This window comes from Rhinoderma darwinii, chromosome 1, assembly GCF_050947455.1.
Source record: "Rhinoderma darwinii isolate aRhiDar2 chromosome 1, aRhiDar2.hap1, whole genome shotgun sequence".
NCBI lineage: Eukaryota > Metazoa > Chordata > Amphibia > Anura > Rhinodermatidae > Rhinoderma > Rhinoderma darwinii.
In genome coordinates this window covers 535,918,583-535,945,856 of record NC_134687.1, presented here as the reverse complement: position 1 = coordinate 535,945,856, position 27,274 = coordinate 535,918,583, and the positions used below count along the sequence as shown (strand labels likewise).

General features: G+C 41.3%; 1 protein-coding gene across 4 annotated transcripts in view; it reads right to left on the bottom strand.

The window, feature by feature from the left end:
• KIAA0825 (KIAA0825 ortholog) overlaps positions 1–27,274 on the bottom strand; it is a 430,680-nt gene that overhangs the window by 142,184 nt on the left and 261,222 nt on the right. Inside the window, exon 20 of one of the 4 annotated variants that reach the window (XM_075837243.1) lies at positions 14,189–14,293. The exons of the other annotated variants lie outside the window; for them this stretch is intronic. Coding sequence (XP_075693358.1) covers positions 14,254–14,293 — 40 coding nt within the window. The 3' untranslated portion in view covers positions 14,189–14,253. Of the gene's footprint in view, positions 1–14,188; positions 14,294–27,274 lie in introns of those variants that run through there. 4 annotated transcript variants of the gene reach the window in all.

Genomic DNA, 27,274 nt, shown 5'->3' with positions numbered 1-27,274 from the left:
ACAAGGACTGCTCCATCCCCCGCAGGCACCCTGCCGTCCTGTCTTATCTTCCCTGCACTTGCCAGGGAAAGTGAAAAAGAAAAACTCGGATTCCTTTCTTCTGGAGTGTGCAGAGATATTTACATCTCTATATATAAAATGTGTTGTGCTGTGTATAGCTCAGTGCTCGCTCACAGTATTGTAGTTATCACCTCAGAGTTCACTGCCCATGAAAGATACAAACAGACAAATCGTAACATCACACACAGTAAGACACGCCCCTAGCAACTGCCCAGAATCAGAAAGTGTGAGAAAATAGATGTGGACGGTTTCACAAGAAAAAAAGGTGCTAAAAAGTGCTTTGAAGTGAAAAAACTTGCTAGGAGTAATGTACATACAGGGACATAATAGCAGTTTAAATATTTAATTTTTTTTGCAAAAGTTTAGCTACGCTTTAAGTAAGGAATTTAAAAGTTCTTCTAGTTTTAAGAGAATCATGCTGTGACATGCTGTGACATTTTCCCAGTGTCAAAAATGATCACCTATCCGCTGGAAGCCCTAACGCTAATACTTCCACCGATCGCGAGTCCCAAGCCCCCCTGATCCTCCCCACTGCTTGGCCGCATTGAGGACATTAAATGCAGCGGCAGTCAAGCATGCGCCTGCCGCTCCATTTAAAGTCTATGGGAATGACAGAAACAGCCGAGTACAGCGCTCGGCTGTTACCATCTTTCTCATACACTTTGAATGGCCTGGCAGGTGCATGCTCGACCGCCCCTACATTCAAATTCCTCATTACTGGAGGGTGCAATGAGAATGAACGGGTAGTTCAGGACCCCCGTTCTCAATATTGGTGGAGGTCCCAGTGGTCGATCACCTAGTGATTAGACAAATATCAGCAGGGGTGTAACTAGAAAAGACTGAGCCACATAGCAAACTTTTGACTGGGCCCCCCTCCCCTGGGTGCCACACAGAGCCCGCCTTTGTAGATAGTGCCCCCCTGTAAATAGTGCCATGCAGCCCTCTCCTGTAGACAGTGCTATGCAGCCCCCCCTGTAGACAGTTCCATACATCCTCTCTGTAGACAGTGCTATACAACCCCCCTGTAGACCGTACTATACAGCGCCCCTTGTAGACAGGGCTATACAGCCTCCCCATACAGTGCTATACAGCCCCCCCCTGTAGACAGTGCTATACAGCCCCCTGTAGACAGTGTTATACTTTATAGTATCACAAAGAGGGACAATCGATTCGGCACGGAGCAGCAATATTTTTTTCTTTTAAGCCACGCCTCTAATCCCACCCAATCCCCACCCATACACACCTGGTTCAGCCCACACAGTATCATGCTCCCATAGTGCCCCCACACAGTATAATGCCCCCATAGTTGCCACCATACAGTATAATACCCACACAGATGTCCCATACAGTATAATGCCCACACAGACACCCCATGAAGTATAATGCCCCAAAAAATTCTTCCAGACAGCATAATGCCCCATACAGCCCCATGCAGCATAATACCACCACAGCTGCCCCACAGTATAATGCTCCCCATAGCTGCCCCACACAGTATAATGCTATCCATAGCTGCCCCCACACAGTATAATGCGATCCATAGAGGCCCCCACACAGTATAATGACCCCCATAGATGCCCCCACAATAAAATGCCCCAATAGCTGCCCCCACAGTATAATGCCCCCACAATATAATGCCCCTCATATAGTAAAATGCTCCTATAGCTGCCAGCATATCAGCCACCCTTCCTTTCCCAGTATAATGCCCCATAGTGCCTAATAGAAAAAGAATAATATAATTACTTACCTATCCCCGTTCCCATGACGGGTGGAGGATCCTTCTCCTCTGGTCTGTGCTGTAAATGACTCGGCACAGAAAGGCACGATGACGTCACTACATCGCGCCGGCCAGCTCTGTTGGATCTGGTCATTTCTAATAATGCAGAGCTTGTTGGGAAAGTCAATGTTGGTGAAAACCTTCGTAACCGTGATCACAATATAGTTATATTTTACATATACTGTAAAAAACAAACACAAGCTGGGAGGGCAAAAACACTTAATTTTAAGAAGGCCAATTTCCCCAGGATGATGGCTGCAATTCAGGACATAGACTGTGAAGAACTAATATCAAATAATGGTACAAATGATAAATAGGAGATTTTCAAATCTACTTTGGGTAATTATAGCGCAAAATTAATTCCTATAGGTAACAAGTATAAACAACTAAAATTAAACCTCACATGGCTTAGACCTTCTGTAAAAAGGGCAATACATGACAAAAAGAGGGCATTTGAAAAATACAAATCTGAGGGTACAGCTGTGGCCTTTGTAAATTATAAAGAGCTTAAAGGGAAGGTGTCATGAAATAAAAAAATTTCTATCATATTGCTTTTAATATGATATTAACATAAATTTTATTTATTTGTGTTCTCGTGTTCTACTTTTTACTTTCTTTTACTTCTCTATGGGGGCTGCCATTTTTTTTCATCTCTGTATGTGTCGATCAACGACACATACAGAGATGGAATACGGCACATACAACCCCATAGAGAATGCGAACGGGAGCCGTTCCATTCTCTGCAGCGTACACCGTCTGTGTGGGAACGGCGCATGCGCCGCTCCCACACAGACCAAAACGAAGCTCGTTCGCAGAGCGAAATCCGGTGCCATTTTCTTATGGACCGGAAGCCGCTGCCGAACAGTAAGATGACGACTTCCGGCCGCGGCTTCCAGCCATATGTTCAAAGAAGCAAAGGCGCAAGGAATAGGAGTGGAGGCGGCAGCAGCGGCAGGAGCAGGTAATTTATGTTCGTGTATGTGATGTGTGTATTATGTTCGTGTTATACTGTCTGCTGAGCACTGTATCTAATCCTCATACACTGTGCAGTCAATCAGAAAATGGCGGCACACAGAGTAGGAGGTTTGAAGATTCAAACCCCTCCTTCAGGGGCGTAACTAGGAAAGGCTGGGCCCCATAGCAAACTTTTGACTGGGGCACCCCCTCCCCTGGGTGTCAAAACAACCCCCCCCTCTAGTAGATAGTGCCTTTTTTACAGCCCCCCCTGTAGATAACGCCATACAGCCCCCCCCTGTAGGGAACGCCATACAGCCCCAACCCCCCAAAAAAATGCGACCTACAGTGTGAAAAGACAAAAGACATGCATCCCCTCTCCACAGGATCTCCACAGGATAGGGGATACATGTGTGATCGCTGGCATTGATAGGGAGAATGGGGAACTGAAAGTCCCCTGAAGTTCTTCATCACAAACCTCGGACTTCCGGGGTCTGTGTCGGCAGCTCAAGAAAAATGAAAGGAGCGCTGGTCACGCATGCGCACAAGCGCGACCGGCGCTCCATTCATTTCTACGGAGCTGCCGACACAGACCCCGGAAGTCCGAGGTTTGTGATGGAGAAATTCAGGGGACTTTCAGTTCCCCATTCTCCCTATCAATGCCAGCGATCACACATGTATCCCCTATCCTGTGGAGATCCTGTGGAGAGGGGATACATGTCCTGTGGAGAGGGAGGGGATATATGTCCTGTGGAGAGGGGGATACATGTCCTGTGGAGAGGGGATACATGTCCTGTGGAGAGGGAGGGGATACATGTCCTGTGGAGAGGGAGGGGATACATGTCCTGTGGAGAGGGAGGGGATACATGTCCTGTGGAGAGGGAGGGGATACATGTCCTGTGGAGAGGGGGGGGGATACATGTCCTGTGGAGGGGAGGGGATACATGTCCTGTGGAGAGGGAGGGGATACATGTCCTGTGGAGAGGGAGGGGATACATGTCCTGTGGAGAGGGAGGGGATACATGTCCTGTGGAGAGGAGATACATGTCCTGTGGAGAGGGGATACATGTCCTGTGGAGAGGGGATACATGTCCTGTGGAGAGGGAGGGGATACATGTCCTGTGGAGGGGGGATACATGTCCTGTGGAGGGGGGATACATGTCCTGTGGAGGGGGGATACATGTCCTGTGGAGAGGGAGGGGATACATGTCCTGTGGAGAGGGAGGGGATACATGTCCTGTGGAGAGGGAGGGGATACATGTCCTGTGGAGAGGGAGGGGATACATGTCCTGTGGAGAGGGAGGGGATACATGTCCTGTGGAGAGGGGGGGATACATGTCCTGTGGAGAGGGGGATACATGTCCTGTGGAGAGGGAGGGGATACATGTCCTGTGGAGAGGGGATACATGTCCTGTGGAGAGGGGATACATGTCCTGTGGAGAGGGGATACATGTCCTGTGGAGAGGGGATACATGTCCTGTGGAGAGGGGATACATGTCCTGTGGAGAGGGAGGGGATACATGTCCTGTGGAGAGGGAGGGGATACATGTCCTGTGGAGAGGGAGGGGATACATGTCCTGTGGAGAGGGAGGGGATACATGTCCTGTGGAGAGGGGATACATGTCCTGTGGAGAGGGGATACATGTCCTGTGGAGAGGGGATACATGTCCTGTGGAGAGGGGATACATGTCCTGTGGAGAGGGGATACATGTCCTGTGGAGAGGGAGGGGATACATGTCCTGTGGAGAGGGAGGGGATACATGTCCTGTGGAGAGGGGATACATGTCCTGTGGAGAGGGGATACATGTCCTGTGGAGAGGGGATACATGTCCTGTGGAGAGGGGATACATGTCCTGTGGAGAGGGGATACATGTCCTGTGGAGAGGGGATACATGTCCTGTGGAGAGGAGATACATGTCCTGTGGAGAGGGGATACATGTCCTGTGGAGAGGGGATACATGTCCTGTGGAGAGGGGATACATGTCCTGTGGAGAGGGGGATACATGTCCTGTGGAGAGGGGATACATGTCCTGTGGAGAGGGGATACATGTCCTGTGGAGAGGGGATACATGTCCTGTGGAGAGGGGATACATGTCCTGTGGAGAGGGGATACATGTCCTGTGGAGAGGGGATACATGTCCTGTGGAGAGGGGATACATGTCCTGTGGAGAGGGGATACATGTCCTGTGGAGAGGGGATACATGTCCTGTAGAGAGGGGATACATGTCCTGTGGAGAGGGGATACATGTCCTGTGGAGAGGGGATACATGTCCTGTGGAGAGGGGATACATGTCCTGTGGAGAGGGGATACATGTCTTATGTTTAATGGCAGAGTGGGGAGATACCTCCCTGCTCTGCCGTACTGTTCAGTGGCGTCCCGCTGTAGCAGCCATAGCGGGGCCATGGTGGGGGTCCGTGCCGGCGGGCGACACGGGCCCCCTCATGCCGCGGGCCCCGTAGCAGCAGCTACGGCTGCTATAGCGGTAGTTACTCCACTGTGTTAGGGGGAGTTCACACTGAGTTTTTTTACGCGAAAACCGTGGCAAAAAAACGTCAGAAAGTGCCTCCCATTGAAAACCATAAAAAACGCCTGCGGGAAAAAGAAGCGTTAGGCTATGTTCACACAGAGTTTTTTGCAGGAGGAATATCTGCCTCAAAATTCAGTTTGGAAGTTTGAGGCAGATTTTCCTCTCCCTGCACGCCGATTCTTGCGGCTTTTTTGGCCCGCGGCCATTGACCGCCGCGGGCATAAAACACTGCGAAATACGCTTTCTCTGCCTCCCATTGAAGTCAATGGGAGGTCAGAGGTGTAAACACCCGAAGATAGGGCATGTCACTTCTTTTTCCCGCGAAGCAGTTTTACTGCTCGCGGGAAAAAGACGCCGACGCCTCCCATTGAAATCAATGGGAGGCATTTTCTGTCCGTTTTTGACGAGTTTTGCGACGCGGTTTCCGCATCAAAAAACTTGTCAAAATACTCTGTGTAAACATAGCCTAATGCCCTTTCTTCGGGCGTTTCTGTCTCCGACTTCCCATTGACAACAATGGCAGGCAGAAAATGCATTTTTTGCTGCGTTTTTCTCCCCACGGCCGAAAAACGTCACAAAAAAACGCAACAAAAACCCGGGAAGTGTTCAAAATATGCCTCAAAATTCCGGAAGGAATTATGAGGCAGATTTTTCTACCTAAAAACTTTTCCCTTCTCCCATGAACTTTTTTATTTGATGTCATCATGTACCTGCCCTCTGCAGTCTGCACGTCCTCCGCCCGTCCTATGGGATGCTAGTACTCCGGCAGTCCTTGGCTCCTGACTGTACTGTCCTCCGCCCGAAGTCTTGCGTCGGTCGTTTAGCTCCGCCCCCTGTCCTCTCCCCTGCCTGAGCGCTCCTCCTACCACGTCCTCTTCCACTGTGTGTGGGAGGACTATTTGTGGAGTGCACAGTGTGCAGTGAATATCACCGGGCCCCCGGACCCCCCCCCCCGGATGCCTAGTGTAATGTTAGTGTCGTGACTCGTGATGCTACTACTAGGCATGAGGGGGCCCGTGCCTCCAGGACTGGCAGTGGCACATAATGTAATGTGCCTGACTGTCAGGGCGACACGGGCCCCCCCATGCCCCGGGCCACTGCTGCTACTGTGGTAGTTACGCCACTGCCCTCCTTCTCCTGGCACTAGCCAGAATAAGGGAGGGGGGATTGTGTGAGGACACTAGAGAGAGTGTGTTTACCCCAAAAAAAAAATTCTACCGACATATTCCCTTTAATAAAATCTGTAAAAATGTAATTAAATCAGCAAATACAAAATGAAAGGCAGGTGACCAAGGACAGTATTCAAGTATATAAATGCAAAAAAGCCAAGGTCTGAACATGTAGGACCCCTAGATAGTGGTAATGGGGAGTTGGTCACAGGGGATCAAGAGAAGGCAGAGTTACTAAATGGGTTCTTCAGCTCTGTATATACAACAGAAGAAAGAGCAGCTGATGTAGCCGTTGCCAGTGCTGTTAATATATCAGTTGATATACTGCATTGGATGAATCTAACCGAAAAGGCAGCATGAATCAATATGGCCCAAACATATAAAGTATAAGAAGTAGAGATATTATAATCTATGTGGGCTGATTCAAGGGTGTATATCCAAAAAGCATCAAGACTAAATATATATAACCTATAAGAAATAGATGCTCGCAAAACACAAGAAATAATGAAAATAGAAAAATATTTTATTGAAACAAATGAGAAACAATCGACAAAAGATTAAAATGAGGAATCCATAAACCACAGTTAAAAACGGGACAAAAGTCTGTGTAACTACTGAATGGATACAGAGTACAAGTTTGTACCTATAGCAGATCTTAAAAAAAATGCAAGTGCAAATACAGCCCAAAAGAGGGCATGTGGGTAATATATCGACCCTATATAAGGGCAGCAAAGTGCTGTATAAACGCAATAAGTATATATAATACTATTAATAAGCCATACAAAACGTTGACATAGGTTTAAGCAAATATATGGTCAGTAAAGACTGAAGGAAAGGAACAATTGTCTGCAGAGTTAATACAACATATCAAACAGGATATATCATACCCATGGTGGATACGGCAGGGCACACAGTCAGAGTGGACCATATATTTGCTTAAACCTATGTCAACGTTTTGTATGGCTTATTAATAGTATTATATATACTTATTGCATTTATACAGCGCTTTGCTGCACTTATATAGGGTCGATATATTACCCACATGCCCTCTTTTGGGCTGCATTTGCACTTTTTTAAAGGTCTGCTATAGGTACAAACTTGTGCTCTGTATCCATTCAGTAGTTACACAGTCTTTTGTCCCGTTTTAACTGTGGTTTATGGATTCCTCATTTTAATCTTTTGTCTATTGTTTCTCATGTGTTTCAATAAAATATTTTTCTATTTTCATTATTTCTTGTGTTTTGCGAGCATCTATTTCTTATAGGTTATATGAATTGGATGAATGTAGATATGGTCCAAGCTAAATTAAACAAAATAAATGTACACAAGGCCCCGGGACCAGATGGGTTACACCCTAGAGTTCTTAAAGAGCTTAGTTCAGTTATCTCTGTCCCCCTCTCTATAACATTTAGAGATTCTCTAGTGACTGGTATAGTGCCAAGGGACTGGCGCAGGGCAAATGTGGTGCCTATTTTCAAAAAGGACTCTAGGTCTTTCCCGGGTAATAATAGACCAGTAAGCGTAACATCCATTGTGGGGAAAATGTTTGAGGGGCTATTGAGGGACTATATACAGGATTATGTGACAAAAAAATAGTATTATAAGTGACAGCCAGCACGGTTTTAATAAGGACAGAACCTGTCAAACTAACCCGATTTGTTTTTATGAAGAGGTGAGCAGAAGCCTAGACAGAGGGGCCGCTGTGGATATAGTGTTTTTGGACTTTGCAAAGGCATTTGACACTGTCCCTCATAGACGTCTAATGGGTAAATTAAGGTCTATAGGTTTAGAAAGTATGGTTTGTAATTGGATTGAGAATTGGCTCAAGGACCGTATTCAGAGAGTTGTGGTTAATGATTCCTACTCTGAATGGTCCCCGGTTATAAATGGTGTACCCCAGGGTTCCATGGGACCACAATTATTCAACTTATTTATTAATGATATAGAGGATGGGATTAATATCACAATTTCTATTTTTGCAGATGACACCAAGCTGTAGTAATGCTCAGTCTATGGAAGATGTTCGTGAATTGCAAGCGGATTTAAACAAACTAAGTGTTTAGGCGTCCACTTGGCAAATGAGGTTTAATGTAGATAAATGTAGAGTTATGTACCTGGGTATGAACAACCTGCATGCATCATATGTCCTAGGGGGAGCTACACTGGGGGAGTCACTTGTTGAGAAGGATCTGGGTGTTCTTGTAGATCATAAACTAAATAACAGCATGCAATGTCAATCAGTTGCTTCAAAGGCCCGCAAGATATTGTTGTGTATTAAAAGAGGCATGGACTCGCGGGACAGGGGTGTAATATTACCACTTTACAAAGCATTAGTGCAGCCTCGTCTAGAATATGCAGTTCAGTTCTGGGCTCCAGTTCACAGAAAGGATGCCCTGGAGTTGGAAAAAATACAAAGAAGAGCAACGAAGCTAATAAGGGGAATGGAGAATCTAAGTTATGAGGAAATATTAAAAGAACTAAACCTATTTAGCCTTGAAAAAAGACGACTAAGGGGGGACATGATTAACTTATATAAATATATGAATGGGACATACAAAAAATATGGTGAAATCCTGTTCCATGTAAAACCCCCTCAAAAAACAAGGGGGCACTCCCTCCGTCTGGAAAAAGAAAGGTTCAACCTGCATGCATCATATGTCCTAGGGGGAGCTATGCTGGGGGAGTCACTTGTTGAGAAGGATCTGGGTGTTCTTGTAGATCATAAACTAAATAACAGCATGCAGTGTCAATCAGCTGCTTCAAAGGCCCGCAAGATATTGTCGTGTATTAAAAGAGGCATGGACTCGCGGGACAGGGATGTAATATTACCACTTTACAAAGCATTAGTGAGGCCTCATTTAGAATATGCAGTTCAGTTCTGGGCTCCAGTTCATAGAAAGGATGCCCTAGAGTTAGAAAAAAATACAAAGAAGAGCAACGAAGCTAATAAGGGGTATGGAGAATCTAAGTTATGAGGAAAGATTAAAAAAACTAAACCTATTTAGCCTCGAAAACAGACGACTAAGAGGGGACATGATTAACTTATATAAATATAGTAATGGCACATGCAAAATATATGGTGAAATCCTATTCAATGTAAAACCCCCTCAAAAAACAAGGGGGCACTCCCTCCGTCTGGAAACAAAATGGTTCAACCTGCAGATGCGTCAAGCCTTCTTTACTGTGAGAACAGTGAATTTATGGAATAGTCTACCGCAGGAGCTGGTCACAGCAGGGACAGTAGATGGCTTTAAAAAAGGCTTAGATAATTTCCTAGAACAAAAAAAAATATAAGCTCTTATGTGTAGAAATTTTTTTTCTTCCCTTTTCCAATCCCTTGGTTGAACTTGATGGACATGTGTCTTTTTTCAACCGTACGAACTATGTAACTATATGTATATGTCATAGTGTTCAATAGCATCTGCGTCCGAAGGACGCAGACTCTATTGAATGTGGCGTTGCTACCGCTGTAGCAGCCATAGCGGCTGCTAGTGGCGCATCCGGGCATGAAGGGGCCCTGCCGGCTGGCAACACGGGCCCCCTCATGCCGTGCCCCCCGTAGCAGCCTCTTTGGCTGCTACAGCGGTAGTTACGCCACTGATGATCAGCCATCTCGTGGACAGGTGATAATTTTTGATTCAACGTGAAAAGCTACAGCAAATTCAAATGTCCACAACTGCTGCCCCATGTATCATCAGCAAAATAGAGGTACTGTCTATGGCAGTCTGTGAATGGGGAGAGCAGAGGGACTGATGCAATGACCACCTGTATTGTAGAATATTGCTTGCATAATTTTTTTTTAATCATCTGAAATAAATAACATATAATTTTTTTCTCCATTCTTTAACCATACTCGTATTTTTAGTATGTTTTATTCTATACACAAATTTCAATATAAAGATTTAAAAGAAAATACAAATAGACTGTGTAACATAAAAATATACCTTCCTAAAACTTGGATTTGTAGGTGCCATGTTTTATTTTTCTCACCAGCTGGATACAGTGTCTTATTATTTTTGGCTGTGGTTGAGCATAATTGGCCAACAGTTCTGGGGAATAAGAGAAGCCTTGAGGGTATCTAAGGTTATGGGGTCAACTTGCCATTGTTCTTGCTGTTTGTCTACAGTAATTCAACAAACCATTTTTCAGATATTCTGAACTCTTTTCCTTGAGTGAAAATATGAAAAAATATGAATATATAGCGTAAATTTTAGAGGGAAACACGTAACAAATCTAGATAGGTCTCAATCAATCAGATAAATGCATATTGTATAAGCCAGTGATAAATGTATCTTTCTATACATATCTATCCATCTATTGTTATTACTATGCCATTGCTTATTTTATTTCAATAATGGCGAGGGGACCGGTTTGAGAACAGAGTGATTCTCTACTTCTCTGGTATATTTAGGCAAATCTTATAATTGGTCTATTGGTATCCCGTTTGTATAGGTGCCTCAATAAGGGTATGTGACCACAGTGTAACATCTAGAACTCCATGAGATATATCACTTCAATGGTGGTTTTCAAGACCAATATAAAGCTTGCTTTTGGGTCCGAATAAGGTTTGGTGACCACATCAGAAAATAAAGCTCTATTGGCCCGATCAAAAAGCCATTAAAAAACATTCTAATGGTTCTGGGTATGATGCTTATATAAAAGTGCATATGTACTATTTCTATGGGCATTAGATAGGGCTTTATTTGGTATTGCACTATTTGTATAATTGTGTTATTTTCGGGTATTGGGGGTATTGAGTACTGGTAAAGATTGGACGACTTTACAGACCGATTTCTTATTGTATATGTTCTGGCTCTTCCTTTCTGCTTAGTAAATGTGCAAGTATTGCTTCAGTAAACAGTAAATTTTTTGGCAATTTTTTTTTTTTAGAACAGTCTTTATTTTAGTAAATGATTTAAGGTACAAAGCTGGAGGAGTAATAAACAGAGACAGTTCTACATTATCATCTATAAAGTAAAAAATATTTTATTTCTATTACTATGGCCTCAAAGCTTTAACCTAAATGAGTCTACACGAATAGACTTTACAATGAAAATACCCTGAATGCTGTTATGGAAATATTTTTGTCAGATTTTACATACATTTTATTTTTCAAAAAGAGTTCACGTATTTTTAGCAGATGAAATAATATTACTTCAAAATAAAATGAAAATACAATTAAGCACTCAATCAATTAAGCAGCAAAGCAGATGTGAATCATATAAGCTTTTTTTTTTTTCCTATCAAGCTTCAGGAAAGCTATAGCTGCACTGGGTAATCATAAAGTTCTGATACAAGAATAAAAAAAAGTTCTTTACATCTTTAACAGGCTAACAAGAAGTGGATATCCTGCTGTACTGCTCCAGGCCCAGAATTAAGGCTCGAACAGCACAGGGAATTAGCGGCCAACAATTGCTTGGGCATTTTAGGAAAAGCTATGCTTCTCCCTGGTGCTCATGACTGAGAACTATTAATAACTGAGACACACTCTGGATCTTTTTGGAGTTCCATAGGAGTATGAAAACCATTTAACAAACTACAAAGAAATAGTTGGATGATAAATTATAATTAGCCGAAAAAAAGTTAACCTTGTTAGATTTCATTCGCACAGGCATACTGTATAAAAAGTATCAAACATATGCTCTCAGTGCTCTTTAACACCATTAACATTTAAAAATGATTAATTGTGTTATACCAATACCATTTACAGAGTTTCAGGCAGATCTGTTTTTATGTTAATCATGCAACCTGGTACTTAAAGTAAAGGTTAAATAGACATAAAATCTTACTCTGCAGAAGTTAACAGCATATATTGCATTAGACGTCAAGTTACACTTTCCCTTCACAAAAATGAAAATGAATGCGTGGCTTTAAGGGGCTCTAAACTTTTTATAAATAAAGCTATTTAGTCATGTAGTAAAAAATAAGTCACTTTGTCATATAAACTTTGTTTCTATTTTACACTGTTTTCCAGTTTTAAATGCAGACAGTGATATAAACAATGGATGTTTTATTTTGGTTGCCATGGGTACGTCCAGGGGCATAGTCTATGTCTGTACTATAATAGAATTTCTTTTATTTATGTTTTTCATACAAAAATAAAAGATATCTACATGCTAGAATTCACGAGTAATATAGATAACAATATATTTGTTTAGTTAATGTGAACTAGAGGAGACCGGGACGTGACCATGGCAACCAAAATTAAAACACTGCTTACATTGCTGACTGCATTCAGAGAACTGGAAATGATGCATCAGAGACTTCTATTTTTATCATGCCTATACAGAGTCCCTTCAGCTTTGTACTATGAAGACATATGCACTATGTGTGCCATAGTACGGCGCTGCCGTATGACACCGTATTACGGAGATATTTTTCTTTAGAAGCATTGCTTATAGAAGAATATACCTCTATGATATGGCGTCCGTTAGAGCATGCCACACAAAAAAGCCTTTGTGTGCCTCAACATGAAATTGAATGCTTACGGAGGTACATAATGACGTATAGACAAATCTTTTTCATAGGGCATGTAACATAAAATGTGAGATTGACGAGGGATAGGAAAAAAATTGTCATTGGGCCATCTTTACGTTCATATCAATGTGATCTCATGTTAGGGTATTCTTTTTTTTTTTGTTACCATTTTAAAAATTTTAGGAAGCTAAAGTATTTTACTGCAAGATGGGATGAAGAAACATGGTACAACCATCTAAATTTTGGTGTATTAGATGAAAACAACAATGTTTCTCTCTAGCTGTAGTATCAGACTTTTATATATACCTGAAGAGAAACATTGGTGTAAATACACAATGATATAACACATTTCATCAAATATTCATTGTGTCCCTGATTCTTTAGAAATCATAATTTAATCAGGATGATGCATGTCCCATGCTTTATCTTGACAGATTCCGTATTTCCTACTACTGCTTATTAAACACAAATGTTCAGCAGGTTACTTGTTGAATAATGTATTCCTACTACTTTAAATAACGAAGAACTTGCTAAGATCTGCACATAAAGACATAATACTTAACACATATGCGGCTTAACCCCTTACTGAATTCTATTTTTTTGTGTTCAGAAATGATTGATATTATTCATATTAGGGTTGCATTTACCCATTAAAAAAAACTGTGTGTTTTTCTATAAGACACAATCTTATACAAACGTAAACTAAAATGATAAAAAAAATACAATAAAATTAAATGATATTTGATTTATAGATGTATATTAGATATGCTAAGAAAATTATGATTCGTCTGAAAAACAGTATTTCTAACATTTTCTAGCTTCGTTTTTTTACTTAATGAATTAATACTAATTAATGTTCTAGAACAGTTAATTTTTCACAACAATCCTGAAAGCAATATTTTGAAATTGTCATATTGAACTTTTCTTCTATGAAGCCAGGAGTAGAATTCCTTCTGGGTTTAGGCATTTTAGTCAATAATTTGGCATACAGTTTCTAAGGGATACTTTTCCAACATTCAATTACAGTCTTAATGTGGAGAACAAAGCAGGAGACTTTTTTCACTCTATATGGCATTAGAGATATGATTGATTCCACTGACTAAGGCAATTGCATCGGTTGTCTTAATGGTGGAGCTGTCAATGCCAAATATGTGTTTATCTTTTCATTCTGCCCATTGTGGAACACACAAATCAAATGTTTGAAGGACATTTCACTGACCTGTTATGGCCCTTCAAACACAATACTGGTATTACTCATATAAGTGCCACATTTTGGAGGAGAGAAGCTTTATCAGTGACTGTTTTGCGACATCTGGCGGTTCCTAGTATTTCTGAAAATTAAATTACAAAAAAAATAGTTGTGCGTCTTTAAAGCTCTCCATATTTTTACATCTTTGTCCAAAAGGCTTTGGTACCCCCTAGCGGGGGGACAAAAGTAGCCTGGTCTCTAGAAACACCACTTGGACTGCCATGAATCTACATGGTGCAAAGGTCACAAATCTTGAGATGCCATGACGTGGTGACAATAGGACACTTCCCAGACAGAAGCTGACCCAGCTTGAATATAAAAAGGGCCACAATCACATGTTCCCACACATTTAAGTCTATAGATATAAAGCGACGTGCAAAGCATTCAATTCACTTGGAAGGGCTTGGAATTTAACCCTGTATAATCCTGCGATAGCTCAAACGCACAACAAAAAGAGTAACTATTTATTTGGCACAATATATGTACACTGAAGTTGAAAATTAGGACCATTTAAATAGTAGCAAACTGCAAAGGATTATTTTAACACTTTGTTTCAGACCAGTCAACAAAGATATATCACTATAAAAATACATAGAAAGCAAAGAACACCGCCAATGGCTATTTCTTAATTTAAAACTATTACTCATTTCGAAACATTTCCTCAATATTATACCCAGTTCATTTTGTATTAAATATATCATTGTTCACAAAAACTGTGAAATTGAAACATTGGTATCTGCATAATTATGGTGGAGATAGATAGATAGATAGATAGATAGATAGATAGATAGATAGATAGATAGATAGATAGATAGATAGATAGATAGATAGATAGATAGATAGATAGATAGATAGATAGATAGATTAGCATGAAAAAGATAGATATGAGATAGATAGATAGATAGATAGATAGATAGATAGATAGATAGATAGATAGATAGACAGACAGACAGACAGACAGACAGATAGATAGATAGATAGATAGATAGATAGATAGATAGATAGATAGATAGATAGATAGATAGATAGATAGATAGATAGATAGATAGATAGATAGATAGATAGAAAAAAAACGGAGTCTTTGTGTAGTCAAAACTGTTTCGTGCAAAATCTTACTTCTGCAGGTTTTTTCATAAGGGATCTTTTCAGCCAGGGAATTCCTTTAATAATAAGCCTACATAGCAAATCCTTATTAAGCAAGACCTTAAATTATTATAGGTTAATGATACATACTGCTGAAGACAATAAGGGATTATTATTCAGCAGGCAGAACAAAGTGAAACGTGCAGGTGGCAAAATGCAGCTGTTAATTTTTTTAGGTAGTTAGCATTTCTGAAAAATCATGTATTAAAAACCCATTCATTTCATACTGCGTTCATGAAACATTAATACCGCACCATGAAACTACAGTAACAAATAACGCAGGACGTATTGCATGTCATTTTCTGCATAAAAACTACATGCAAGAATAATGTATTTTAAATGAGCACTAAATGTGGATTTTCCCATCCTAGGATGGATTCACAACTGCGTTCCAGTATCTGTTGTTCTGCTCATTCGCAGCAGCAGTACAGCAAAAGAAAAACAGAAGTGTTGGATCCGTCGAATTACGGGTACCAACGGCGCCTGACAGAACCTATTGACTTTAATGCATTCCGTCAGATTTTTGTCATAGTGTCCATCAGTTTTTTTAAGCATTTTGGACCAGATCTGCGATTAATGTAGGTACCGGCGCTGATGAGAACAGAGCCTTAGACATTTATACGGCATTAACAAGATGTCCGATAGGTTAGCGTTCTACATCTGGCACGCTTGCTTGGCTGTTTCCATAATTGTAATAGACATGGCCAACTCTCCAGGTACGTACCGTAGGTCTCAGAGGGGTATATACAGACGTAGACATATTTATCTTGAATTTTAATGCATTAAATACACAGAGTCAAGAAACTTTAACTTGACTTTTTATTGGATTTTGTTGTGTGATATCACACTGCAGCAAGTTAACAGTCAATATAAACTTGAATACATCTGTTTATATTTTTTGCATATTGTATCACAGAATATAGTCCATTTAGCTACTAAATCTAACCGACTATATTGAACATTATATTTAAATATCTCCTTGCTGTTTTAAACCTCATTATTGTTAATGTGTGAAAATAATGTTTTGACCTAGCAGCGATCTCTTGTAATAATATGTTTTATATTAAAAAAACAAAAAACTTGAGTAATTGATACCTGTTGCAAACCAAATTGAATTTTTTGGAGAGCAGTTTATAAAATGACATTTTAACTCTGGTTACTATTGGCAATAATGGGCACATTGTCTCGGAGACTATTTTAATACAGGAGACTATTTTGTTCTTAGTCAAGAACAGAAAATTATTGGTGATCACAGTTCTTCCTCCAGGCACAGGAACAAGTTTGTGAACAACACATCTCCACTCCATATGATATTAGGATTAACTGCAGTTTTACCTGAATTTTTCTTACACAAGAAAAATTCAATATACAATATACACCATTTAGCCATAACATTATAACAAACTGCCTAACATTGAAACGGGCCCACCCATGCCACAAAGAGAGCTCGATCCATCGTGGCATGGACTCCACAGGACCTTTAAAGATGTCCTGTGGTACCTGGCACCAAGATGTTAGCAGATCCTTTCAGTAAGCTGCAAGGTGAGACCTCCATGGATCATACTTGTTTTTACAGCACATCCCACAGATGCTCAATCAGATTTAGAATCTGGGGAATTTGGAGGCCAAGTCAACTCCTTAAACACTTTGTCAAGTTCCTTCAACCATTTCTGAAAAATTTTTGCAATGTGGCAGGGCGCATTATCCTTCTGAAACCTGACACTGCCATGAAGGAGTATACTTCGTCTGCACTAAAGTTTAGGTATATCGTAAACGTCAAAATAACATCCACATAAATGCCAGGACCCAAGTTTCGCAGCGGGACATTGCCCATAGCAGCACATTCCCTCCGCCGGCTTTCCCTCTCCCATAGTGCGTCCTGGTGCAATCTTTCCCAGGTAAGCAACGCACCCAGCCATCCAGATGATATAAAACAAAATGTTATTAATCAGACCAGACCACCTTCTTCTATTGCAGCTACAAAGCCCTAAACGCAGCATGCTGTGATGCACTGTGACACCTTTCTATTAGAGCCAGCATTAACTGTTTCAGAAATTTGTGCCACAGCAGCTCTTTTGTGGGACCAGACCAGATGGGCTATCATTCGCTCCCAACGAGAATCATTGAGTCCTGGGCACCCATGACCCTATCGCCGTTTCACAGATTGTCCTTCCTTGGACCATTTTGGTAGCTCTGACCCAGTTGTCTAGCCATTACAATTGGGCCCTTGTCAAACTCACTCAGGTCTTTATGCTTGCCCATTTTTGCTGCTGCGAACATCAACTTCAAAAACTGACTTTCCACTTGCTGCATAATATATTCCATCCTTGACAGGTGCTATTGTAACGAGATAATCAACGTTATTTACTCCACCTGTGAGTGGTTATAATTTTATGGCTGAACGGTGTATACTCCACAGCAACACACTTTGTAATAGGTTATGGTAGCAAAGCTCTGACTTAGGTAAGTCATCACTCTTACACACGGCAGGACAATGGGTTTCTCCACGTTCTCCCACAAACCATATGCTAATAGTTTTTAGATCCTAAATGGATGATAGAATATCCACAGCAGCATATTGCATGTAGGGACGGCATGTGCCCCTTTCTAGATCACTGCGACAATTTTTTTAAATCGGCCACTATCTATTGGATTTACTCAACGGATAGCGCTCGATTCCAAATATATTTACCTTCTTCGCTCTCGGGCTCCTCTACAGCTCTAGAAGCCGTTGCTCTGGGTCCTGATGCTGTCCAGCATTAAGACATAATGTGCAGTGGCTCAATGAAATTCCTGATGCTGGATGGCATCAGGACATAGTGTATGTTGACTATAAGCGAATTGGTCTGTGGTATGAATGTTATTTTTTTATCTGATCTGGAGTCAGAAAAATTTAGGGGGTCTGATCTTGGGTCTTAATAATTTAGGGGCTTTAGGAGGTCTGATCAATTTAGGGGATCTGATCTGGAGCCTGATTAATTTAAGAGGTCTGATCTGAGGTCTGAATAATTTACGGGGTCTATTCTGGGGTCTGATTAATTAAGAGGGTCTTAACTGGAGTCTGATTAATTTAGGGGTCTTGTATGGGGCCTGAATTTATTTGTATTTTTAAGAAGCAAAGTCTACAGTCGTCACAAGAAATCGTCATAGCAGTATGGGACTGGATGGAGTAGTAAAAAGAAAGGGAACGTCTACAATCAGAGAATATGTGACTTGTGAATTACTGGATTTATAGAGGAGCTATCACCTCCCTTGATATGTCTGTTATAATAAATCCTTATATTACCCATGAGATAACAATTTTAGGGAATCTTTACTTAGAACTCTGTATTGTGACGTTCTCGGTTATTCCTTCTGAAAATGTATGAATAAGGCCTGGCCTAAATGGAGACTTTGTGTAACGCAACTAATTAATTTTAACAATCCAGCTACAGCCGTCTTGTAGACTGCAGCTGACACTCGATAGTTAAAACCAATCACTAGTGCTACAAAAACTCTGTGTAGCCAATGCCTAATTGACCTTTATTACCATTCACCTTGTCAACAGAATGTATCCCTACACAGTCTGATACTGTCAGTGATGACTGGACAGTATCAAAGTGTGAAGAAACCCAGCCCTTTGACTAGGGCAATGGTAACACGCAGATGTTAATTTATTTATACAATTCTAGGAGGAATAACAGAGGAATGTCACAATACAGATTTCTAAGAAAAGTTTCTCCAGAATTGTTATTTCATGGTTAATACAAGCATTTACTAAAACAGACAGATCAGGAGAGCTTATAGATATACACTACCGTTCAAAAGTTTGGGGTCACCCAGACAATTTTGTGTTTTCCATGAAAACTCACACTTATATTTATCAAATGAGTTACAAAATGACTAGAAAATATAGTCAAGACATTGACAAGGTTAGAAATAATGATTTTAATTTCAAATAATAATTTTCTCCTTCAAACTTTGCTTTCGTCAAAGAATGCTCCATTTGCAGCAATTACAGCATTGCAGACCTTTGGCATTCTAGCTGTTAATTTGCTGAGGTAATCGGGAGAAATTTCACCCCATGCTTCCAGAAGCCCCTCCCACAAGTTGGATTGGCTTGATGGGCACTTCTTGCGTACCATACGGTCAAGCTGCTCCCACAACAGCTCTATGGGGTTGAGATCTGGTGACTGCGCTGGCCACTCCATTACAGATAGAATACCAGCTGCCTGCTTCTTCCCTAAATAGTTTTTGCATAATTTGGAGGTGTGCTTTGGGTCATTGTCCTGTTGTAGGATGAAATTGGCTCCAATCAAGCGCTGTCCACAGGGTATGGCATGGCGTTGCAAAATGGAGTGATAGCCTTCCTTATTTACCTTGTACAAATCTCCCACTTTACCAGCACCAAAGCAATCTCAGACCATCACATTACCTCCACCATGCTTGACAGATGGCGTCAGGCACTCTTCCAGCATCTTTTCAGTTGTTCTGCGTCTCACAAATGTTCTTCTGTGTGATCCAAACACCTCAAACTTCGATTCGTCTGTCCATAACACTTTTTTCCAATCTTCCTCTGTCCAATGTCTGTGTGCTTTTGCCCATATTAATGTTTTCCTTTTATTAGCCAGTCTCAGATATGGCTTTTACTTTGCCACTCTGACCTGAAGGTCAGCATCCCGGAGTCGCCTCTTCACTGTAGACATTGATACTGGCGTTTTGCGGGTACTATTTAATGAAGCTGCCAGTTGAGGACCTGTGAGGCGTCTATTTCTCAAACTAGAGACTCTGATGTACTTGTCTTGTTGCTCAGTTGTGCAGCGGGGCCTCCCACTTCTCTTTCTACTCTGGTTAGAGCCTGTTTGTGCTGTCCTCTGACGGGAGTAGTACACACCGTTGTAGGAAATCTTCCGTTTCTTGGCAATTTCTCGCATGGAATAGCCTTCATTTCTAAGAACAAGAATAGACTGTCGAGTTTCACATGAAAGCTCTCTTTTTCTAGCCATTTTGAGAGTTTAATCGAACCCACAAATGTAATGCTCCAGATTCTCAACTAGCTCAAAGGAAGGTCAGTTTTATAGCTCCTCTAAAAAGCAAAACTGTTTACAGGGTTTTCAAGTGTTTTCTAATCATCCTTTAGCCTTCTAACACAGTTAGCAAACACAATGTACCATTAGAACACTGGAGTGATGGTTGCTGGAAAGGGGACTCTATACACCTATGTAGATATTGCATTAAAAACCAGACGTTTGCAGCTAGAATAGTCATTTAGCACATTAACAATGTATAGAGTGTATTTCTGATTAATTTAATGTTATCTTCATTGAAAAAAACTGTGCTTTTCTTTCAAAAATAAGGAAATTTCTAAGTGACCCTAAACTTTTGAACGGTAGTGTAGGTCCGTTTAATTTTTGTGTATTCTGCCCGTGACTGAATCTGATCAGTGCTGGATTCTCTTGTATGGTTTTCAGTGTAATAATACTCTGCAGACTACCAGTTTAGAACTGGTCTCTGGCTACTAAATGGTTACTGTATGGCGGTGTTATTGATTACATTGGTGTTTGTATAGTGTTAGTGTGCACTTGTGCCTGAAAAACCAAGTGTTGGTCTGTCCTTGACTGTATGATTAGGTCTTTCTATGGCCCACATTATAGGGGTTGAACCTGAATCAAAAATTATCACCTATTCACAGACCGATATCATCCTGCAGACGTCTTCTTCCCCAGAGATGCCAGCAGATGCGGCCGTCCTGTCCTACAGTGACCATAGGGTGCACGCTCCAGCTCATTCCCGGCCTTTAAGGGCCAGAGCACACACATGTTATAGATTTGACTGATTGCTCCCAGAGCACCCTGGACTATAAGAAGGGCCCTGCCCCTTCACTCATTTGCCTGAGCATTGTTGTGTTTACCCGTGTTAGGCTTTGAAAATGGTCCCTTAGTGTTTTCCAGTTCCCAGTGTTCCCGTTCCTGTATCCCGTGCTACCTTGTTCCTGTGCTGTAGAGAGTTGGAGTCGTGTTGTGTCGTATACTACCGCTGCTGTATTTCACTGCGCCTGGTGTCTGCCTGCTGCCAAGGTCCCATCCGAGCTTGCCATCACTACTGTCTGTATTGCCACAGGTACCCTTATTCGAACTAAAGACTTTGCCATGGTATCCTGTTTGGCCAGCTGCTATCTCGCTACGGCAGTACGGCCCAGTGGGTCCACACACCCATAATTTTCTGATCGCTGAAGGCCCCACCGCTGGGATCCCACCGATCGTTAGAACGGTGGTCACGACCCCCTCTTCCTCCTCACTGCTTGAGCAGTGAGAAGAACATTGAATGGAACAGCGGTCAAGTATGCATGCTGCCACTCCATTTAAAAGTATATGGGAAAGACAGAAACAGTCAAACACAGTGCGTCATTCTCATAGACATTGAATGGAGTGGCAGGTGCATGCTCGACCGCTATTCCATTCAAGCTCCTCTTCACTGCAGAATGTGCAGTGAGGAGAAACGGGAGTTTGGGTTCCACGTTCTCGCGATCGTTGGGGGTTGCTTGAATGGGTGAACTGTTAAGAGGCCGCAGCATTATTCGCTGCAGAACCTTCAGTAAGCTGATCATTGGGGATGCCAGGAGTCGGACCCTCACCGATCTGACATATCCTTCAATATAAAAGTCCCAGAGAACCCATTAAGGAGATAAAAGGTCTAGATTTAATTCCAAATGTTGAATCTGCATTTAGTAGCTTTTTCCTGTATGCTGTCCAAAAGATGCTAATGCAAGTGAAGGAGGACATCACTAGGGTGAAAAAACAAACAAAAAATATCTTTTAGAAATGTAGCAGAAAGTTTAGGAGTGGCTAAATACACAAATTGATACATTCATAAAAAGAAAAAAAATGCCCTGGCAAGCTTAGCAATACCTGCAGCCTGGAAAACCACAGTAGACAACTAAAGTGAATAGAAAATAGAAAAAATATACAAGGGTTCGCTCACCACGTTTCCACTGCGTTATTCCATGCGTTTGTCTGTACCACGTTGTAAATAATGATGGTGCTCGAAGATATTCCAAGAGAAGTACTGAGTCGACAGCAGGTATATAAGCCAATGAAAAGGGAGAACCTTTATATCCAGCACTCTTGTAAAAAAAAATTGTCTTATTCGGTCATATAAAAAAAACAGGACAATTAAAATTATAATCCCGGGACCACACTTACGCGTTTCAAACCTCTGGGGTTCTTAATCATAGTTTAGCCCCAGAGGTTTGAAACGCGTAAGCGTGGTCCCGGGATTATCATTTTAATTGTCCTGGTTTTTTTAATATGACTGTATAAAACACATTTTTTTTACAAGAGTGCTGGATATACCGCTTCTTCCTTTTCATTGCCTTATATATCTGCTGTCAACTAAAGTGAATGACCACAGAATTTTTTGCTGGGTAAAGAAACATGTAGCCAAGAACACACTTGAGGAGGTAGACGTATCATTGTCAAAGTCTACAATCAAGAGACATCTTCATGACTGTAAATACAGAGGATCTATCTCAAGACCACTGGCAACACTCTTCCTTGACAAACTACAAACAAACTCTTGCTGATTATTTGTTAACTGAACTTGAATAGTTTCCTGACAATATCTCTGCCTAATGCTACAAACTGTTGCTGCTTATCGGTGTACCGAACCAGGACAGTTTTTTTACTACTCTTGATATTTTTGTTCTTCTGCCTGATCATTTCAGCCACTAGGCTCTAAATTTGCTACAGTCCTTGACACATGGGCATGTTCGACTGCCAATGGAACTGGGTCACACATGTTAATTGATGCTGTGACTGCGGAAATTAGTAGCAGGATAAATTCTGAAGTATTGAGCCTGTAAAAATGGAAGGACTGTGTAAAAAAAATATATGTCTGCAATTCCTAAACGGTTGAAGCAATATTTTCGTTATACCCCTTGAATAAAAGATGAAAGTCTTTACTTCAATTACATGTTCATTGCTTCGTTTATTGTGGTTGTGTCCAGAGGCTAAATTATGAAAATTGTGTCACTGTCCGAATACTTCTAGACCCAACTGATATATGGGGGGATATATAAGGGTAACAACTTTTAAAAAACTTTTGACATGTCAGATGTTTTGATTGGTGGGGTCCATGCACCGAAACCCCCACCGATCAGAAACTAAGTGGCACAGCGCTCACCTGATTGCTTCTGCCACATCGTTTTAGCGATCAATGGGGGTTTTAGTGCTCGGACCCCAAAAAATACTATGACATGTCAAAAGTTTTTTAAAGGTTTAGTTACCCTATAAGAAACAACAACCTAAAAATTGGAGTCTGACACACCACAAATTATTACAAAGCTATAAATTTATTAATGACAATAAAACAACAAACATACAAGTTAAAATATAGAGATGATTACCACAGTACAGATGGACACCAAACAGTGACATGCAAAGGATGGTGCTGTATCATACAGGGGGCAATGGATGTAATGTGAATTACAGCATGCACACTACATGTACATGTATAAAGCCACATGGGGTCAAGAAAGTCATGCTCCCCCACTATTACATGAAACAATGCATGAAAGTATAACTACAGCAGCCTAACAATCAAAGAAAGCAATGAATGTATGTATAAACTTATATGGCATTGTCCAATGTTAGGTTTAAAATACCTAATGTTGTCTCTGCAAGATGCAATAGAACAACTTACCCATACTACAAACAGCACTGTCTGGCATCACACCCCGACGTGCGTTTCGGCAGGAAGCCTTCATCTGGGGGTGCCTATAAGCCTTTTCATATTCATAAGAATAAGAGGGCTTTTCAATTTTATGTTTTTGGCCTGCCCTGGATGTGTCCCACACGGACAGTATGTGACACGACTGCAAAAGCGTCTCTGTGCAATATATGGGTGTCCCATACATTACACAGTCAGTGAGGAATAGGGCATTTTTGGACTTGTGCCTCGCTGCAATGTTTACATGCAGCAGTGCTCAGTTCAGTGGGCACCATAGTGAGGGAGGGAATATTTTGATTAAATCTACAATTGAAAAGCCCTTATATTCTTCACGAAAAAGAGGGCTAAAAAAAATATATAGATATCCTGGAAAACAGTATGTTTTTTAATTGAACTTTTAACTCATAGTCCTTGCTCACAGGACATAACATAAAACTCCAGAGTTTTAGTGGCAAATAACACTTATTGTGATGCCGTCACCTGAATCGGATTGTCACTATAACAGCCCAATTCTAATAATGTGACAAGGGACTGACATAATCCTTGTCAGCAAACTGGCAAACACACAGTACTCCATTGGAACTTTGTGCTTGCTACTATAGAAACAATAGATTCCCCACTAACAAGATGCCATGGAAAACTTTAATGTCATAAGTTAACAGAATAAGCACCTTCAATGCTCAATCTCAGTAATATATTAACTGTCCACGCTGTCAGTCTGTAAGAACCGAACAAAGACAAAGAGTGGGCAGTGTATTTATAAATGTTGGCTCAGTGGGCATGACCTTAAGGACCAGCTAAGTGCAGTCATCTATAAGCAAGGCATTCCAAAGTTTGAAAACTATAGATTCTCAGTCGAGATTCCCTCATATAATAACATAGCAGGCCTGTGGGAAAAATTCTTAAGTTCTATGGATTCCCTGACAGCCCATAAGCAGAGTACAGACTTTTTTAATTTTATCATAGTCTGTAGCATTTTGTTTAAAAACTACATGCTATCACTAACAGGAACGTGTAGTATGTAACATTTGCAGGGCAGGAACAGAGAATTTGAAAGTTTTCCTCTTTTGCTCTTAATATATTTTCATTGAGACGTATCGGTGTTTGTTGCTCTTTCTCCAAGGGTCCCGTAAAAATAAATTCAGATTGATGGTATTTAAGACAGTCCTGCTGCTTTCTATTATGACAAGTCTTATCTAAGGCCTCATGCACACAACAAATTAGAGGCCTACGGAGGAACAGTATGGGCCCATAGATTTGTATGGGTGCCCTATTAGGGTCCCTTAATTTGTCCGTGTACATACTACTACTTTAGGAGTAAAGGAAAAAAATTTATTATTAGTAAAGATGTAACTGTGGTGACAATAAGATATTGTATATATTAAACATTTAAATTGCAACACCAAAAAGGGCAAGTTGTAAGGTTATGCAAATCGAGGAAGTAGCAGGTGTCGCTAAGATCTGCAAATTATTACAATTTTCAAGCACCTAGCTCCAATCTGTGTCACGTGGGAGGGGCGTTAAATCCAGATTGAAAGCAAAGTATTTTAGCCTCATGAAACCTCAAAAATCAGATCAAATGGTGTGGGATTATTGTGCGATGCCTCATTCTTTGATGTGCCAGTTATCACCACTTGTCGCAAACTGAGAGGGACAGAATCCTTGAACTGAGAGACCTTGGTTTATCACTCTGGCAGATCGCTAAGCGCCTAGGCCGAGATGTCAGCACTGTTTAATGTTGCATGTCCCGGAGGTTGGGAAAACAACAACGAACGGAAATGATAGCAAGAGGTGCGCAGAGACTAACCTCTGCACGGATGGATCGTCTGATAGGAAGAATGGCGCGTTGTGATCCATTCTGCACTGCAAGTGAAATGGGATGTCACATCCCAAAACCAGGGCTGCAACCAGTGAGGACACAACCATCAGAAGGCATTTGCATTACATTGGGCTACGACAGACGTCCAGCTACAGGTGTTCCCTATATCACACGCCACCACTCTCAAAGGCTATCATGGTGCACTGCAAGATAGCAATGGAGGCTAGAATGGAGGTCTATCCTCTTCAGCGATGAGTCCCGATTTTGTCTCGGATGCAATAATAGCCGGAGATTGGTCTGGAGACCACGTTGGCAAAGCCACAAAGAGGCTTTTAAAAGGGAACGTCACACCGGTCCTACTCCCGGGATTATGGTGTGGGGTTGCATAATGTACGGTAGCCGGGTCCCTCTAGTCTTCATTTCAGTTACACTAACGGCTCGGCATTACATTGATTTGGTTGTGGAACCAGTGGTACGGCCATTTCTCCAAAGAAGCTGTTTTTCAACAGGACAACGCCAGGCCGCATGTTGCTTGTGCTACTGTGAGCAGCCTGCGTTGCCTAAATGTACTACCATGACCTGCAGCGTCTCCGGACTTGTCTCCCATTGAGCACATCTGGGACGTCATTGGTCGGGAATTGCAAAAGGGAGATGCCAGCATAACATTCCTCAGACCACCATTAATAATCTCATTGATAGTATGCCAAGGCTTGTAAGTGCATTTAGTTCTGCGCGTGGCGCTCATACTCGATAGTAAAAAAATCAAGATGTTTGGAATATTTTGTTTACATTTTTTTAACATTTCTCTATTTTTTTTAACTTGTCTATCGATCCTGCGATTTCCACAATTTCAAAAATTTTCCTTCTTGGTGTTGCAATTTCAATGTTGAGGAGTGTATATATATTTATTTTTTTAAACCAGTACAGACTTGTAAAACAGTCCAAATAGGATCATAATAAAACAACAGGCATAAGAGAGAAAAATACACATCTGCTTCAAACAAGACCCCTTACTGTGCTGCCTCATACTAACGCTACTTCAAAGCGGTCAGCAGATGGAAAAACTGTATACTCATGACTAGTCTAAAAAATATGATATTTGTATATTAATGCAGCAGTTCTGACACTTAGATTATTTAATCATTACATGTGTGCTGTTAAGTTGCATTTTCCTCCAAGTTGCCAAATTCCTCCAATAGTTTTCCTGCAGCACTCTATTAGGCATTGATAATTAAAGGAGGAGACTTACAAATTTAACAGTGTAATGTCTGTGTAACATACAGTGAAAGTTGGAAAGCCTGAGAAGCAATTCCACAATTCTCTATTCTAAACTGCTGTGTGTCCCATTCTGAGCAATTTGGTGCTCTTGTTTATGAGAGCGGTAATTCTGTCTAA